General features: G+C 41.6%; 1 protein-coding gene across 4 annotated transcripts in view; it reads left to right on the forward strand.

Moving 5' to 3' along the window:
* Positions 1–17354, forward strand: part of fbln2 (fibulin 2) — a 187427-nt gene that overhangs the window by 110530 nt on the left and 59543 nt on the right. For all 4 annotated transcript variants that reach the window (XM_072582227.1, XM_072582226.1, XM_072582229.1 and 1 more), the window contains exon 7: positions 535–733. In XM_072582227.1, the coding sequence (XP_072438328.1) occupies positions 535–733 (199 nt within the window). The remainder of the gene's footprint in view (positions 1–534; positions 734–17354) is intronic.

The raw sequence follows: 17354 nt of genomic DNA on the forward strand, positions 1-17354 counted from the left end.
CCCACTCTTACGGATCCTTCTCAAACCCTTACACTTGTCACTGGGTGTCACAATAACTTTCCAGGCTTGTAATGGGGTCCCAGTGGAATAAATATTTGGGACCTCCTGGCCTATGGCAGAAGATGATATCAAATAGATGGCAGGTGCAGATACACTTTAAACATTTAAAAGACATTTGAACAGGCACATGGACAGGAAAGATTTCGAGGGATATAGACCAAAGGCAAGCAAGTGGAATTAGTTTAGTCTGAGAAACTAAGTTGGCATTGGAGCAAAGGGTATGTTTCTGTGCTGTATTTTTCTATGACTCTAAACAGCTGGGGTTTGCATACATCATGCTTAATTTATCTATTTCACCTCAAAACGTTGAAGTGGGATCCTACAATAGGAATTGGACCTCATGCCTCCTGCCTGCTTTAAATGAATGCCACCTAACTCAAAAGTAGAAATATACAAAAGTAGATTTCTCATTCAAATATCAATTTTGTAGCAGAACCATTTTTTTCTATGTTTCTTCTCTGATTCTTCTTCTAGAAATGCTGTGACTGCTGTACATTAGGAATTACGTTTCGGAGCCAATACGGAATATGTGAAGAAAAGCCAAGTCTTGGTTATCCTTGCAGTCAGGCATTTTTAAGCTGTTGTGAGGGAGCTGAAGATATTACTCACCTGCCAGTACGAAGATGGCTCAAACCAAGGCCTCTACCGGAGACAGCTCCTGTTCCTGACCAAGGTTTGATTTAGATTTGCAATTGGGCTTCTCCCGAAGGAAACTAAATCAGTAAAATATCACCCTCAACTATTAAATCCCATGCATGACAAAAATGATAAGTCATAGACTACAAAGGACTGGGTGGGTGGGGTGGGGGGATTGGGGGGAGGGGGTAAGTGATAAGCTGTCAGCTACTTCTTCCTCATTTGTAAAAGCAGGCAACAGTTGCTTGGAAATCCATCAGTGAACATGTGTGCCCATTTGCCAGGCTAAATTATCTTTGTCAGGTTCTTGAATGGGATCTAAGGTTCACACCAAAATAAGATATGCCACTTGGGTGGCACTCGGATGCTGATGTGCCACATCCATTTCTGACAGGTCCAAAATCTTTACTGGTGGGAGAAAGAGGGCAAGAGGGAGTAACTGAGCAAGAAAGCATGAATTCAGCAGATATAGAATCAATGAATCCCTATAGTGTGGAAACAGGCCCTTCGGCCCAACAAGACCACACAACCATCCAAAGAGTAACCCACCCAGACCCATTCTCCATCCCTAATTTACTCCAATTCACCTAACCTGCACATCTTTGGATTGTGGGAGGAAACAGGAGCGCCTGGAGGAAGCTCACGCAGACACGGGGAGAATGTGTAAACTCCATACAGATAGTCGCCCGAGGCTGGAATGGAACCTGGATCCCTGGCCCTGTGAGACAGCAGTGCTAACCACTGAGACATAGTGCCACCCGTATATTTGAACTCAGTGCCAAATACAAACAGACCCATTTTGGCAAGTGGCTTAAAATCCAGTCAGGGATACACAGATTTGTGGAGTAGATGTAAACACTCTTAAAGAATGGGCAAACTCTGACTAACTGCTTTGGATTTAAAATGCTGTATTCTTAAAATTTTAATAAAAAGAGCTACAGCTCCAGGAAATTGATTTAGATTAGATTAGATTACTTACAGTGTGGAAACAGCTCAAAGTAAGAGTTTCAAAAAGAAATTTCTGTGCACTGCTTTGATTGGTAAAGTTATGTCAGAAAAGAATATAGCATATGTCCATGCAGTTTCAATAGCGTTGCATGTTGCTATTTTCTCAGGATTATCAGTATGGTCTTTTGAATGCTTGTCTGAGTTTCAAATACAACAATAATCTCAGCAGATTTTCTGAGATCACAGTTTGTCTGGCAGATTTTTAAAAAAAATCCATTGAAGGATCAGCTTTCTTTCTTTTGTTTGTTTTATAAGAAATTAACCACTTGAACAGATTTAAAAGCTTTGATTGGGCTTTATGAATCCATTTTTTTTATTAATAAGTCTGTAGGAAAGGGATGTGTATTAGGTAAAGCAAAGTGATGGAATGACTCATTGACAGTGCTTCAAGCTACACTTGCAAAGAAATAATATTCACTGATGCATAGTTTGTGTTCCACTGGGACCTCTTGGCTCCTGATGTCATTATAAACTGTTGTCTCAACAAGAAAAAAAGAGCTAAAAACTAAAAGTGAGGTGAGAGTGGCTGCTCTTGACATGAAGGCTGCATTTGACTCTCCATCTCTCTCCTTAATGCTAGTCTACCACTTACAATACCCAGGTCAGGAGTTTTATGGATTACTGTTCACTTGCCTAAAGACTGCAACTCTGTAAATACTCAAAAATCTGACACCATCCAGGATAAGGTAGCCCACTTGATTAGCAATTCATTTGCCTCTTTGATGTTCACTGTTTTCACTGCAGATGCATAGCAGCAGCAGCAGTTTGTACCATCTACAAGACGCATTACAGTAACTCACCAAGGCAGCATTTTCCAAACCTATGACTTCTACCACTTAGAATGAAGAGGGTAGCAAATACATGGGAACACCATCAGCTGCAAGTTCCCTTTCAAGTGACACACAGGTGTGACTTGGAAATATATCACTGCTCCTTCAGTGTTGCTGGGTCAAAACCCTGGAACACCTTTCCTATCAGAACTGTGGCTGTCCCAACACCCAAGAACTGTGACATGGAAGCCCACCATCACCTTCTCAAGGACAATTAGGGACAAAATAGGCAATATATTCTGGCTCAGCCAGTGACAGCCACATCCCATAAGTGGAAGAATGATCTTTCAATATCCAAAATCTGCTTCCAAGATTCTGTTCACACCGTTCAAGGTGGAATGGAGAATAATGAACAGTGTACACACGCCTAGGTATTTGGCACCGGCAGCTTTTGGAAAATGTTCATTAGGCTGACAACCTCAAAGTGATATGGGAATTTCAATGGTTTCATTCTTTGAGACTATTGCTGATGTAGAGTCCAGTCAGCTCTCAACCTGAAAACTCCTCAAACACTTGAGAAACTTTGAGCGATCAGTCCCTATAGCCTATTTAGGCATCGTAACTTATTGACTAATATTGAAAATTACCACTTGAGGCTTTTATTATCATCTTTTAAGCCAATATTTAAATTAAACCCGAATAAAACTGATAATGCTAGCACTGAACCATGGTGGAAGAGAGAGTTGAACAGACTGAAATTGTTTTCCTGAGAACAGAGGAGATTGAGATGTATAAAAACATGAGGGACCTAGAGATGGTTGGTAAGAAGACATTTTGCCACTGGGTAGAGGGTGAGTAACCAAGGGGCAGAGACTTAAGATGAGGGATAAGAAGTTTTGAGGAGATTAAGGAAAAGGTCTTTCACTCAGAGGGCGTTGGAAACCTGGAACTCACTCTGCCTATAAGCAGGAACGCTCATAATATTTACTGTACTTAGATGTGCATGCATAGTGACAAAGCTATGGGTCAGGTGCTGGATTAGAATAGTTAAGTAGTTTTGTCTGATTTTGGGCCAAATAGCCTTCTTCTGTGCTGTAGACCTCTATGTCTGTATAAAGCTGTCAGCATCCACAGCATCTTGTTTGGAAGAATGATAGGCCTGATTCAACAGGGAGTTGGAAAGGTATAGGAGGATGAGGGCTATGGATGAAAAGTACTGATGTGGAATGAAACATACCTGATCTATCTAAAATCCAGCACAGGGATTATGGATTGCTGTATCTTTCTCTGATTTTGTGATAACAGAGAAACATATAAGTTAAACAGGGAAATTTGGACAGGATTTCAGGCAAATGAACAGACCACTGCCAGCCATTTTGGGAAGGCTTGATTTAAGACCCGGCAAAGGAACCCGCTTTCACGAAGTAGGCAGCCATTTCGGCTCCAACCATTCCTTGTTCCAGATAGATAATGGAGACAGTCTGAGACCCAGTCAGCCTCCAGTTTCCAGATGTGAAAGGAGTCAGTTCAACTGACTACTTAGCAATAGGCTTGGGTAGCAGAGCTCCAGGTAGACTTACAGGCTGGCCTTGACACTGCTGGAGCACAGGTGAAGTCAGAGCTCACCCTGTAGTGGGGTCTTACCCTCAGAAGTTGTGGATTTGCAATTTTCAAAATTGAAATTAAATTGTTGAATAAGTTGTTGAGGTGTCTCCATGATGAAGGATCTTCTCAGTTAATTACTACTCATGGCAGAGGGCTGCTTCTCATAGGCTGAAGGCTTCTGATTGACACCCTAGCTTTGAGAGACAGCCTGCTGCCCTGAAACTTCTTTCCAAGTGAGGGGAAAGCATGGTCTCTTCTTGCTGAGACATGGTGATCCCCAGGTTAAGCTACTACCAGTCATCTCTCTTGAATGAGAGAACAGTCCTATAGCCCTTTGGGACTATGACAACTTTACTTTTATCTTTATAGAGCTGCCAAACCTGTGATATTTTCTGGACGGTGCTGCCAAACACCCAAAAAGGAGAATTGCCACATTGGTCCTTGGCCCCACATGAAGGGCAATGCACATTCTCAAAAGTCCTTCCACACACCTCCAGGCACACAGTGGCAAAAAAAAGCCCTCAAAATTCCCTGATGCTTCGAGAAGGTATAACTATTGTATTTGTCCAGCTACTGTACTTATCATGTGTTCTCCCCAACCTCACACCAACCTCCTCTTCCCCTAGTCCACCAGCTCAGTAAACCCTGGCTAGTCAGTATTCATTGAAACCTGCTAGTTTGCAAATGATAGTCATGAGGCCTGCCATGAGATTGGTTATTGGTTTTCATTAGAGCTAAGTGTTCAAGACTGTCTAATTGCTCTGTCCTCCTCCTCAATATGAATGTGAATCCTGTTATGCTTTTTGTTTATGAATCGTGATTATCCTAGCTTATTTAGGTTAGTTTTAATAATTTGAGACAACATAATTGCATTACTGTGTGAAAGCTCACCATTATGAAAGGCTCATTCCTGCATACACTGGGATAAAGAACAGTATGTGCGGTGATATTCAGACTGATTGACTCATGTTTACAGCCTGAAGTGGTGGAAAGGAGCTGTAAAGGCGTTCATTGTTATTCAGTAAGTTACCCTCAGAGGCCTGTGAGTCTGTGGAATATAGTACAACAGTTCATTTGTTATAGTTGGCACAGTGTAGTGCAGTTTAACTGTCATGTTTCAATGTGCATAGGTTTGTACTTTTATAATGCACTGTATGAAAGCAGTAGTGAGAAATAGATGTACTTTAATAATAGCTTACTAAAAAAAAGTGGTGTTGTAATTACATGTATGATTGTCTTGCAAATTTAAAAGTCGCTGGATATTTCTATTTTAATAAGGATAAAGCTATCAAATTCTAAATAGTTACATGTCTGCTTTGCATATTCAGTTTTGTTTAGAAAAATGGACTGTATACAACTGCTTTTCCCTACTTATAACATGTGTGACTCTAGCTCCTTGATTTTGTTTCCTGAGGTATCATAAAAGCTGCATTGCATTGCATTGCCAGTCCAACCTGAAAGTAAATATGTCAAAGATCTGACTGACAGAAATCAATAACCAAAGGCAATGAATGATTTGAGAGAATCAATGCATACAATTTGGACCTAATCTCTCTGGCTCTGCTGCAAATTCCTGCGGAGTTACCATTCACACCTCAGTGCATTTCTTTGCAACTCCTCTGTACATTGCTGCAATAATGTAAATTCTGCTATTCAGCAGAACTACCAGTTCATATTGCAGTTCATTCTACACAAAAGACATTGGAGTGGATCTCATGGTCAGCGACACACATTGATGACATTGTATAAAACTATGCAGAGTCCTCCCTAACCCTAACCCAACAACCTCTCCATGGCGAGAGTTCTGGCTCATTTGAGAGGGAATTTGCTCCTGATGTTAACTGCAGTGAGACATAGCAGTGAGAGCTGTTCAGTGCAGACAGCTGTGTCAGTAACATACATTCAATGCATCACAAAAATTCTAAAGCAGGTTGTGTAGTGGAATGGGATAAGTAAATCAAGGTTGTAGTTGATTATGTTATTTACATCAGCAAGGCTGAGAAAAGAACACGAGAAAGGATGTAAAAGAGAAAGACTTGGATACAGCACTAGAGAGCTGTATTGAGTAACGTGTAACTATATAAATATGAATTTATGGTTCTGAAGAGAAGGAGAGAATCTTTCTCTGAGATAAGGACAAGATACTAGAGATGAATTAACAAAAGTGATATGGTACTATAGCAGCAGAACTATATCAAAACTGTAAGCAAAAGAATAGAGATATAGGGTCAGCACATTTTTGTACACCATTTGCAGACAATGTAGTCATGAGGTAGAGTGTGGAGAAACCTAATACTGACTTTGAGCTGTTAACCGTGTAATTGGTGCATATGATAATCCAAAAGCAGATCAGATGATATAAAGAGAATGTTTAATCAATAGTCTCAGCACGAGTGAAGTAGATGGAAGTGCTTTTAAAAGAAATATATGGGGCAGGAGTCTTAGAAAATTCATTCACTGAATGTGGGCATCCTTGGCTGTGAATGCATTTATTGCCTGTCCTGAGTTGCCTTTGAAAATATAGTTGTGCCTTTTAGTCCACTTGGTGTTGCTTGACCCTTAATGCCATTTGGGGAGAATTCCAGGATTTTGACCCAGTGACAGTGAAGGACTGGTGATATATTACCAAGTCAGGATGATCAGGGGGAAACTTGCAGGTAGCAGAGTTCAAGTATTTGCTGTCCTTGTCCTTCTAGATGGAAGTGGTCATGGATTTGGAAGATGTTGTGTAAGGAGCATTGGTGAATTTCTGCACTGCATCTTATAGACAGTACACACTGCTGCTATGGAATGGAGTGTTTGTGGCAGAGGGAGTGGATACTTGTGGATGCAGTGCCAATAAGGACTCGGAAGGGCCAGGTACCCACTGTGACTTTCATGTCAGGAATTGTTTCTGTCTAGTTTTTCTGTAGTGTGTGAGAGAATATGAAAATGCATGTCAATGAGGTGTGATTAGTTACTAATGGATGCTAATGCATGCAAATAGGCCCCTCACCACTCACTAGTAAGATTCTCATCTCATTCTTCAAAGCTTAGTTGCAGAATTTGAACGTTTGTTTTCTTGACTTTCGGAATCTCATTTTTCCATTCTCACCATATTTTCCTAAATGATTCGCTATTGTGCATACCATTCAGAGGCTGAGGACATTCCACCAAAAAGTTTTAAAGAGACAGACCTCAAAATTGAAAAAGAATCGGCCAGAATTTCTTCATCCTCCTTTCACCAGTTTGGCTTAAATTTTCTCTTGGTTTCACAATTAATCTTGTTGAAAAGAATTGATAACCAAATTTCCTACAGAGCTCATTTGTCTACACTGGAGCAAGAAACAATCCAAAAATAAGCATGAATGTCAAACACTGATAGGGTCTTTGACCATGATACCTCACAATAAGAAACTCTGCCTCTACTGCCTCCGATATTATCCAGAACAGAGATATGTCTGGCATGAAGACCATTTCAGCTTTCAGTTATTCTAAATACCTAGGGAACAGATATCTGAGGTAGTTCATATGCACTGAATGTGACAGCGCTTAGGTTGCATATAGCCCTGGTTTCAGCAGAGTCAAACTCCACATATTGTACTAAGTTGAGGTGAATCTAGGCTGTGTGACATCACATTTCTTGAAAATCCATATCAGTGCATTTCTAATGTACCAAAAGTTTGCATTTTGCAGATGGAGAGCAGATATGAAAAAGAAATAAGAAGGATTTTAAGAGATAATAACACAGACAAGTCGAGTGATTGGGAAAATTCAGGTGTACCGCTGAAGTAAATCAGTTACATGCAAATGGATGTGAAGAGGATACTTCCTTTTATGGGAAAATCTATACCTAAGTTGTCATTGTCATAAAAATCAGGGCTTGCCCATTTAAAACAGATGAGGCAGATTCTTTTGTTGCCTCTCAGGAGTCACAAGACTGTGAACTCTTTCCGGAAAAGGTTTTGGAAGCAAAGTCCTTGAATATGTTTCAGGCAGTGGAAAATAGATTCTTGAGAAGCAAGGGGGTGAAACGTTATCAGGGTAGGTGGGAATGTGGATTTGAGATTACTGTCAGAACAGCCATGATCTTATTGAATGGCAAAGCAAGTTCGAGGGGCTGAACGCTCTATTCCTGCTCCTAATGTTACATTTTTGTTAAAAGTACAGCTGTTATTCTGTTGTGCAAAAAGGTTCACTGAAAAGCTGAACATTACAAATAAAACCCTGATTTTAAAAAAATCAGTAAGTTACAAATGCAGCATTTGGAAAAATAGAAATATCGGAAAGGAATTTAGAAAAGACAAAAGACTGGATTTTAACTCCCAGCATTGTGAGCTGATAACATTTTAAAACCCTCCGATCTGGCCCCAAGCAACTTTCAGCTCAATTCCAAACCTAACAGAGGATGGATAGCAGAGAGCAGCTGAATCATTCCCATCAGGAGGCAAGCTAGAAAAGAAGAAAGAAAAACTGGCATTTTATATGGTACTTTTCAGGATCACTGTATTCCTGAAAGTGCTTTACAGCCACAGATATGTGACAATGTACTTTGTGATATTCATTTACAGGCAAGTCATTTTTTCTTCAAAATAGTGCAATGGAATCTTTTGCAGTTACTTGAAGAGACAAATGGGGCCATGGATCAGTATTGTATCCAAAACACTGCACCTTCAATTGTTTAGCAATCCCTCAGAATGGCACTGAGGTGTCAGTCTAAATTTTATGCTCAAGTCCTGGATTGAGACTTGAACTAGAATCACAGAATTGTGTTACAAAGTATGAATGAACTGCACAGAGGCTGGTATTCCCACCACCAAGCCACCCTTTGCAACGTACAATGGCTATGGCCAGCACCCTGACTGAGGAGATTGTAATTTCCTGGTTATATTGATCAGACAGGCCCAATCAAGGACCTCGTGGTAAATGAGGTTAACCTGGTTCCAATCACTATAGAGCAGAAGGAGGCCATTTGGCTCATCACGCCAGTGCCAGCTCTATGAGCATTTTCCAGCTCATAATCCCTGTCTTTTCCACAATCCCTCCACATTCTCTCTATTTAAATAAATATCCAATGCCCTCTTGAATGCCTCAATTGAACCTGTCTCCACCACACTTACTTCCAGTCAATGCAGTCCAAACATGACTACTAACATTACGAAAATATTTGCCCCAGACCAGTGAGCCTGCTGTTGGTGGTGGGTAAATTAGGAATTACATATATTAAGAAAGGCAAATACTGATTAGGGAATAGTCAACATGGTTTTGTGCATGGAAAATTGTATCTCAGTAACTTGATTGAGTTTTTTGAAGAAGTGACAAAGAAGATTGATGAAACAGCATTGAATGTTATCTATATGGACTTCAGCAAGGACCTTAACAAGGTTCTGCATGGCGGACTGGTTAGCAAGGTTAGATGCCATGGAATTAAGGGAGAGCTAACCATTTGGATATAAAATGGGCTGAAGTTAGGACACAGAGGGTGGAGTGTTGTTTTTCAGACTGGAGTCCTGTGACCAGCGGTGTACTGCAAGAATCAGTGCAGGGTCCATTGCTTTTTGTCATTTATATAAATGATATAGGATAAATGGCTAGTAAGTTTGCAGATGACACCAAAATTGGAGGTGTAGTGGACAGTGAAGAATGTTATCTCAGAGTACAATAGGACCTTGATCAGATGGAGTTTAATGTAGATAATGCAAGGTGAGCAACTTGGTAAGGCAAATCAGGGCAGGACTTTACACTTAATGGTAGGGTCCTGGGGAGAGTTGCACAACAAATAGAACTTGGGGTGCAGGTTCATAGTTCCTTGAAGGTGGAGTCACAAGTAGACAGGGTAGTGAAGAATGGTGTTTGGTACACTTTATTGGTCAGTGCATCAAGTATAGGAGTTGGGAGGTCATATTGCAGCTACACAGGACATTGATGAGACCACTTTTGACAAATTGTGTTCAGTTCTGGTCTCCCTGCTATAGGAAAGATATTGTTAAACTTGAATGGATTCAGAAAAGATCTACAAGCATGTTGCCAGTTTTGGAAGGTTTGAGCTATAGGGAGAGGCTGAATAGGTTGGAGTATTGGAGGTTCAGGGCGACTTTATAAAGGTTTATAAAGTCATGAGGGGCATGGTGATTGCCAAGGTCTTTTTCCCAGGATAAGGGACTCCAAAACTAGTGGGCATAGGTTTAAGATGAGAGGGGAAAGATATAAACAGGACCTATGGCACAGCGTTTTCACACAGAGGGTGGTGTATATATGGAATGAGCTGCCAGAGGAAGTGGTTGAGGCTGGTACAATTACAACATTTAAAAGGCATCTGGATGGGTACACAAATAGAAAGGGGTTGGAGGGATATGGGCCAAACACTGACAAATGGGGCTAGATTAATTTAGGATTTCTGGTTGGCATGGGCAAGCTGGACCAAAGAGTCTGTTTCCGTGCTGTACAATGTGATGACTCTATGACCACACATTTGCTTCCTTTGCAAAACACTTTAAAACTGTGTTCTCTTATTTGCCATCCCTTTACGAGCAGGAATAATTCTCCCTATTTACTCTGTCGAGTCCCCTTATGATTTTGAAAATGTCAATCAAATCTCCCCTCACCCTTCACTCATTCCAACTTTTCCATTGAGTTGTCATAACTGGCATTTCTTATGTCTGGAGCCTTGTGATGCAGGTGGAACTAGTTTGCCAATAGCGTTCCTTTGAATAATCACCGACAGCAGCAGCTAGTTTTCTTTTCATAGAGTGGTAAGTTCAGAAATTTGAGATTATGAAAATCAGTAGGCCTGCAGCACCATTAAAAAAGTGTTTACATCCACGCTATAACTTCATGACTCGCACAGTTAAGGTCCTTGTAATAACTAAATGTGGTCTACTCAAGTGGCCCTCTGAGTTCTAATTGCCTTCATCTGTGAATCTGACAGTCTCTTTTATATAACGAGCAAGCATGGGATCTGTCAGAAAAGATGGACCTTGGAATGTGCCAGTCTGCAACACTCGGTCGGGGTCAACTCCTTCAGCTGGAAGATCAACAGGTTTCGGACCGCCCAGAGAGTGTCCTTCACCGAGTTGATGATCCTCCAGGCGCAGTTAATGTTCGTCTCGGTGTGAGTCCCAGGGAACAGGCCGTAGAGCACGGAGTCCCGCGTCACGGCGCTGCTCGGGACGAACCTCGACAAGCACCACTGCATTCCTCTCCAGACTTCCTCTGCATAGGCACATTCCAGAAGGAGGTGTGTGACAGTCTCGTCCCCCCCGCAGCCACTTCGAGGGCAGCGTGCGGTGCGGCAGAGAGTCCGGGCGTGCATAAAGGATCTCACAGGCAGAGCCCTTCTCACCACCAGCCAAGCCACGTCTTGGTGCTTGTTGGAAAGTTCTGGTGATGAGGCATTCTGCCAAATGGCTTTGACAGTCTGCTCAGGGAACCGCTCGACAGGATCCGCCCTCTCCTTTTCCCGAAGGGTCTCAAGGACGCTACGTGCTGACCACTTCCTGATGGACTTGTGGTCAAAGGTGTTTTTCCTCATAAATTTCTCCACAAAGGACAGGTGATACGGAACAGTCCAACTACTCGGAGTGTTCCGCGGCAGCGAGGCCAGGCCCATCCTTCGCAACACCGGGGACAGGTAGAACCTCAGTACGTAGTGACACTTGGTGTTTGCGTACCGGGGATCCACGCACAGCTTGATGCAGCCACACACAAAGGTGACCATCAGGGTGAGGGTGGCATTGGGCGTGTTTTTTCCCCCATTGCACCGGTCTTTGTACATAGAGTCTCTTCGGACCCGGTCCATCTTTGATCTCCAAATGAATTGGAAGATGGCCCGGGTGACTGCGGCGGCACAGGTCCTGGGGATAGGCCAGACCTGTGCCACATATAGCAATACTGAGAGTACCTCACACCTGATGACCAGGTTTTTTCCCGCGATGGAGAGCGACCGTTGCCCCCATCTGCCTAGTTTCTGTCTCATCTTCCTGATCCGCTCCTCCCAGGTCTTGGTGCACGCCCCAGCCCCCCCGAACCAAATACCCAGCACCTTCAGGTGGTCAGTCCTGACGGTGAAGGGGATAGAGGATTGGTCGGCCCAGTTCCCGAAGAGCATGGCCTCGCTCTTGCCTCGGTTTACCTTGGCCCCCGAGGCCCGTTCGAACTGGTCACAGATGCACACGAGTCTGTGCACGGACAGCGGATCCGAGCAGAAAACAGCGACGTCATCCATGTACAGGGAGGCCTTAACCTGCAGGCCCCCGCTGCCAGGAATAGTCACCCCTCTCAGGCTCGCATCCTTCCTGATGGATTCGGCAAATGGCTCTATGCAACACACAAACAAGGCGGGTGAGAGGGGGCATCCCTGCCTGACTCCAGATCTTACAGGGAAGCTATCTGATTCCCACCCATTGATTGAGACTGCACTGACAATGTTGGTGTAGAGCAGTCTGATCCAATTTCCGATTCCCTCCCCAAAGCCCATTTTGGAGAGGACATCCCTCATATATGTATGCGATATCCTGTCAAAGGCTTTCTCCTGGTCCAGGCTGATGAGGCAGGTGTCCACCCCCCTGTCCTGCACGTAGGCGATCGTATCCCTGAGGAGTGCGAGACTCTCAGAGATCTTCCTGCCCGGTACAGCACAGGTTTGGTCCGGGTGGATCACCGATCCCAGAGCAGACCTGACCCGGTTGGCGATGACCTTTGACAAGATTTTGTATTCTGCATTTAACAGTGAGATCGGTCTCCAATTTCTAATTTCCTCCCTCTCCCCCTTCCGCTTGTAGACGAGGGTGATGATGCCTTTCCTCATGGATTCACTCATGGTACCTGCCCGGAGCATACTGACATACACCTCCAGCAGGTCCTGGCCGATCAAGTCCCAAAGAGCGGAATAAACCTCGACCGGTAAGCCGTCGCTTCCGGGAGTTTTATTCTTTTCGAAGGACTCGAGGGCCTTGGTCAGTTCATCCAGAGATAGCGGCTGGTCCAGCCTCTCTCGGTCCGAAACCTGTTGATCTTCCAGCTGAAGGAGTTGACCCCGACCGAGTGTTGCAGACTGGCACATTCCAAGGTCCAAGACTACGTGCTGAGGGACGCACTGAAGCTTGGGGCAGCTGCCGCCAAGGCGCGGTGGGGAAAGACCACCGTGTAAGATCGGCCTGCCTAAAGAAGAACAGGGGGCCCATGCGGACGTTTTTTTGGGCTCTGCTGATGCCTCAGCCAAATATATGTATATGAACAAGATTGAAAAATGCACAGGATTGTAAATGCGAATGACAAGGATAAATGCGAATCTGTGTTTGTAAATATGGACATATGTATGGCATGATCCAATGTACAGACCATAAAATCATTCTATGAATAAAGTATATTTTTGAAATAAAAAAAAAATCTGTTAGAAAAGATGGGGATTGGGAGAGGACTACAGCATTCCGATTCTGTGTGCCATTTTTAAGTGATTAGAAGATTCAGTGAAAAGCCCTCCTAAGTCTATTCACACTGATTTCAGTGAAAGAATGTTGTACAGTGTAGACGATGCTGTAGCTATAAATTCACCTATTCTTTGGCTATGAAAACACATTGCAAAAAAAGTTTAATAAAAATCAAAAATAACCAAAGAAATTCTATGTAGGTTCAATATAAAAATTACTAACATTTTTCTTTATAGAGAAAAGGTGGGACTTAATTTCATTTAGGAATATGCTGTTGCATCAAACTGAAGGTTGAAGTAATAACACAGATGATTCTAGTTGGCAGAAAAGAAATGTGTGTTGGAAACAGTACCTTGGCTCTAGCTCTGAAGCTGTCTTCAGGTGGAGCCGAATGAAAGGAAGAGAAAAATGTGTTGGCAAGAGATTCTGACAAATTCCAAAGACCAGCAGAAAGTACTCTTTGATGTACATTACACTACAATAATCTAGGTTATTAGTATAATTTTAATTGTACCCCAACAATGTAGCAGAAGAGCAAAAGTGTAAGCTAGCTTGGTTTTCTTAACTTGGGATGTCAAAACTGGAAATTGAAGTGACTGCAAATTTGAAGAATGATAAGTAAAGCAACTTTTAAAAATTGAAGCAGTACCTATTAATCATGCAAATTTAAAGAAGATAAAGCAAAAAAAAACATAAATGACCATTTATTAAGAAATCATATTATTTCTGTTACATTGACCTGGAACAAAGTTAAAGAGAGAAAGCTTTTCCAACCTATAGTTTGAGAGAATTTCTGTAATAAGTATGTAACGAGATAAGGTAAATTTATAACAAAGTCAGGAATTCCATATTGTATTTAAAATATAGCACCAAATAATACATTTCAAACAAAAGTGCCTGTCTTGAATAAAATCCATCCTCAAATGTGAACATCTGAAGTTAAGGTAAGTCTGACTGTAACTGTGTAAATTGTAGCTACTGCAACCCCCACTACCTACAAAGCAACAAATAGCAAACTTCAAAGATGGTTGAATTCTAATAATTTGGTTCTGAAGAAGAATCCTACTGGACTTGAAACAGTAACTCTTTCCCTCCATGGATGTTTATTTTCTCCAACATTCACTGTATTTGTTTCAAATTTCCAACATCTGCAGCATTTGACCTTTATTCAGAGATAGTTCATTGACTGAGGAGTGCTTTAAGATATCCTAAGGATGTTAATAGCCTTAGATAAATCAAATTTCTTTCTTGTCTCTAATGGATAAGCAAATGCTTGAAAATGAAAAGTACTCCTTTTAAAATCTAGTTGATTTAAATTGAAGTCAGCTTCATGCAGTTCTTTTCTTAGAGTATCTTTTAATTTTGTTATGTGATTGTTTTCAACTCAAAGGAAGGTACTTTGAAGAAAAGACAATAATTTTGGGTTATTTCACAGAAATTAGTCTTGCATGTAGTTATGAATTATTACAAATTTAAGTAAAGCACTTACTTTCAGTGTTGAGCTACTTTCTCAATGATTTTGATGCTAACAGTATTTAGTGGGGTCATAAAAATAGACAAATGGAAATTGGCTTGTATAATAAAGGCTTCTTTCACATTTTCCGTTGTTTTTGTATGTGCAGTGTGATGAGGACAGATGGAAGGAAGTCTTGCCTTTATGTGGAAATAACAAAAGGAGAATGCCATTTTTAACTTTTGGATGGTGGCAGGGTGTCCTCAGCAGTTAATCTCCACCCACATAATACTGTCTTCTTTAAAGAAATCACATTGCTCTGTGTTTGCCACATCATGAAGTTCTTGCATTCCAATAAATCCATTTAGTGCCAGCACTGGAAAATGACTGCATCTGATAACTATTTTCCTGCAAAGTCATTACTTTTAAAAGAAAGGAAGAAACAGATATATTTCAGTCAATGAGTTACATGTGGAATTATTTTGAATTCTGAAGAATCATACTATCTTTAAAACTATTAGTCACATATTCCTACCTTAGCCATAACAAAGCATCTGCATGATTCCAAAGTTCCACATTATTTCTAAGCTGGGATATGTTGCGCCCTTTTATGATATAAAGTATGGAAATCAGATGGACAATAACAACACGGGACTTGAAAGGAAAAGATTGAATATAAAACTTGTATCATTCGAAGAAAAATGTCTCACACCCTTGTGAAATCTAATGTTGTGAATGTGGGTGTGTGATTTGCCTCGTCTAAGTAAGCACTGTTGGGGAACAGACCAAGAAAACAGAGTGGCGCAACATAGACACTTCCCTTTCACTTGGGAATTTGTTACAAAATAAGCTAATGGAATAAATGTCTTCCATCTGTAAGGTTGCCACATGGAGTCATTTTGAGTAGTCCTAACCCAAGGATTGATTTTAATCGTGTCTGGATTTTGTGATGTCCAAGTTGGAAAACCAGGACACATGTGCAATACACTCATCGCCCCAGAGGACTAATCTGACCCCACTAAGAAAAGACATTTACTTAACTGCATAGTCTGTTCATCTTTACTACAAACTTGTTGCAGCCTGACAGGGCTCAGCTGCCAGTTAAAATGCCATTGTTAACCTATTGACATCCTTGCACCTCAGCTAGCTTTTTAATGTATCTGCAAGTGTCTCATCCAGAATCCAAACCTATGGTGCTAAAATCAAAGATAAAAAAATTATCCACAGCATGAAAATGAGCTCATTTGGTAAAAATTAGAAATGTTAGAATTAACATTGATGGGAATAAAGGATAAGTGGTGGAGGAAGTAGTACTTGTTAGATCGTCTTTCTCTGTAGATCAAACCTAGGCTCATTCTTCTGGAATAAAAGAGAGATCTTCCTCCTTTTGAGTAGTCCTTCTGAATGGAGGATGAGTTGTTCCCACATTGGTTTGGTGGTTTCCGAGATGGCTGAACAGTCCAACCTATGATCAGCAGTCTCTGCCACATACAGAGCAGTTGGATGGTTCAGATAGATATATCATTGGAGAGGTCTATGCACATTGTTTAATGCTTCAGCTTCACCTCTACTTGTTCCTAAGAATGTTTCTCAATGTGTTTGGTGCCTTCCCGAAGGAACCTTCTCCATTTTGGTTGATCAGAGGCCAGAGACTTCTACATATCAGTGGGACTATTTGGGTGCTTTGTGAATGTTCTGAGGGTGTCTCCAAACTGTTTCTGTGTTCTGCTGAGGTTTCTTGCTGCAGTTGAGTCTGAGTACTGCAGTTGATTCGGGGGTCTGGAGGCAGCCATGTCAACAATGTATACTCCCCAGTGGGGCCAGTTGAGGAATTAGCACCTTGATACAGGACACATTGGTTTGGGAGAGAAATCTGCTATTGGACATTTATTGTTTTCACCAGATTCGGATGATCTTGTGAAGACACAGCTGATGGTACTTCACTAGTGCTTTGAAGTGCTTATTATAGATTGTTCAATCTCTGATGCATATTAAGAATATGAAGATCACTGCTATCTGGTAAACCATAAACTAAGTATTGGCTTTGATATCCTGTTTCTCAACTTCTCTTTTCCCTATTAAGCCAAAAACTGAGGTGGCACATTGGAGATGGATTTTGACACCTATTTCTGCCTCTTTGAGACTTCCAAGTTGTGAAAAATAGTCCAAATTTCCCAGGATCTTGCATTGGTCTTAATTGATATGGGAAGGGTTTGTGCTTCAGGGCTGTTTGGAGGAAGACCCTAGTTTTCCAGGTATTTAATGAATAGTGTATTATCTTATAGAAAAGAAAATCTATAATTATCTGGAGCTCAATTTTGGTGCACCCTGCATCCTGGAGCTCAATGACTGAAGTTGAACTGATTTTAGTTTCAAATTGAAGGCAGCTTAGGTTGAATCATTATCTAGACCGTT

Source organism: Chiloscyllium punctatum, chromosome 12, assembly GCF_047496795.1.
Source record: "Chiloscyllium punctatum isolate Juve2018m chromosome 12, sChiPun1.3, whole genome shotgun sequence".
Classification (NCBI taxonomy): domain Eukaryota; kingdom Metazoa; phylum Chordata; class Chondrichthyes; order Orectolobiformes; family Hemiscylliidae; genus Chiloscyllium; species Chiloscyllium punctatum.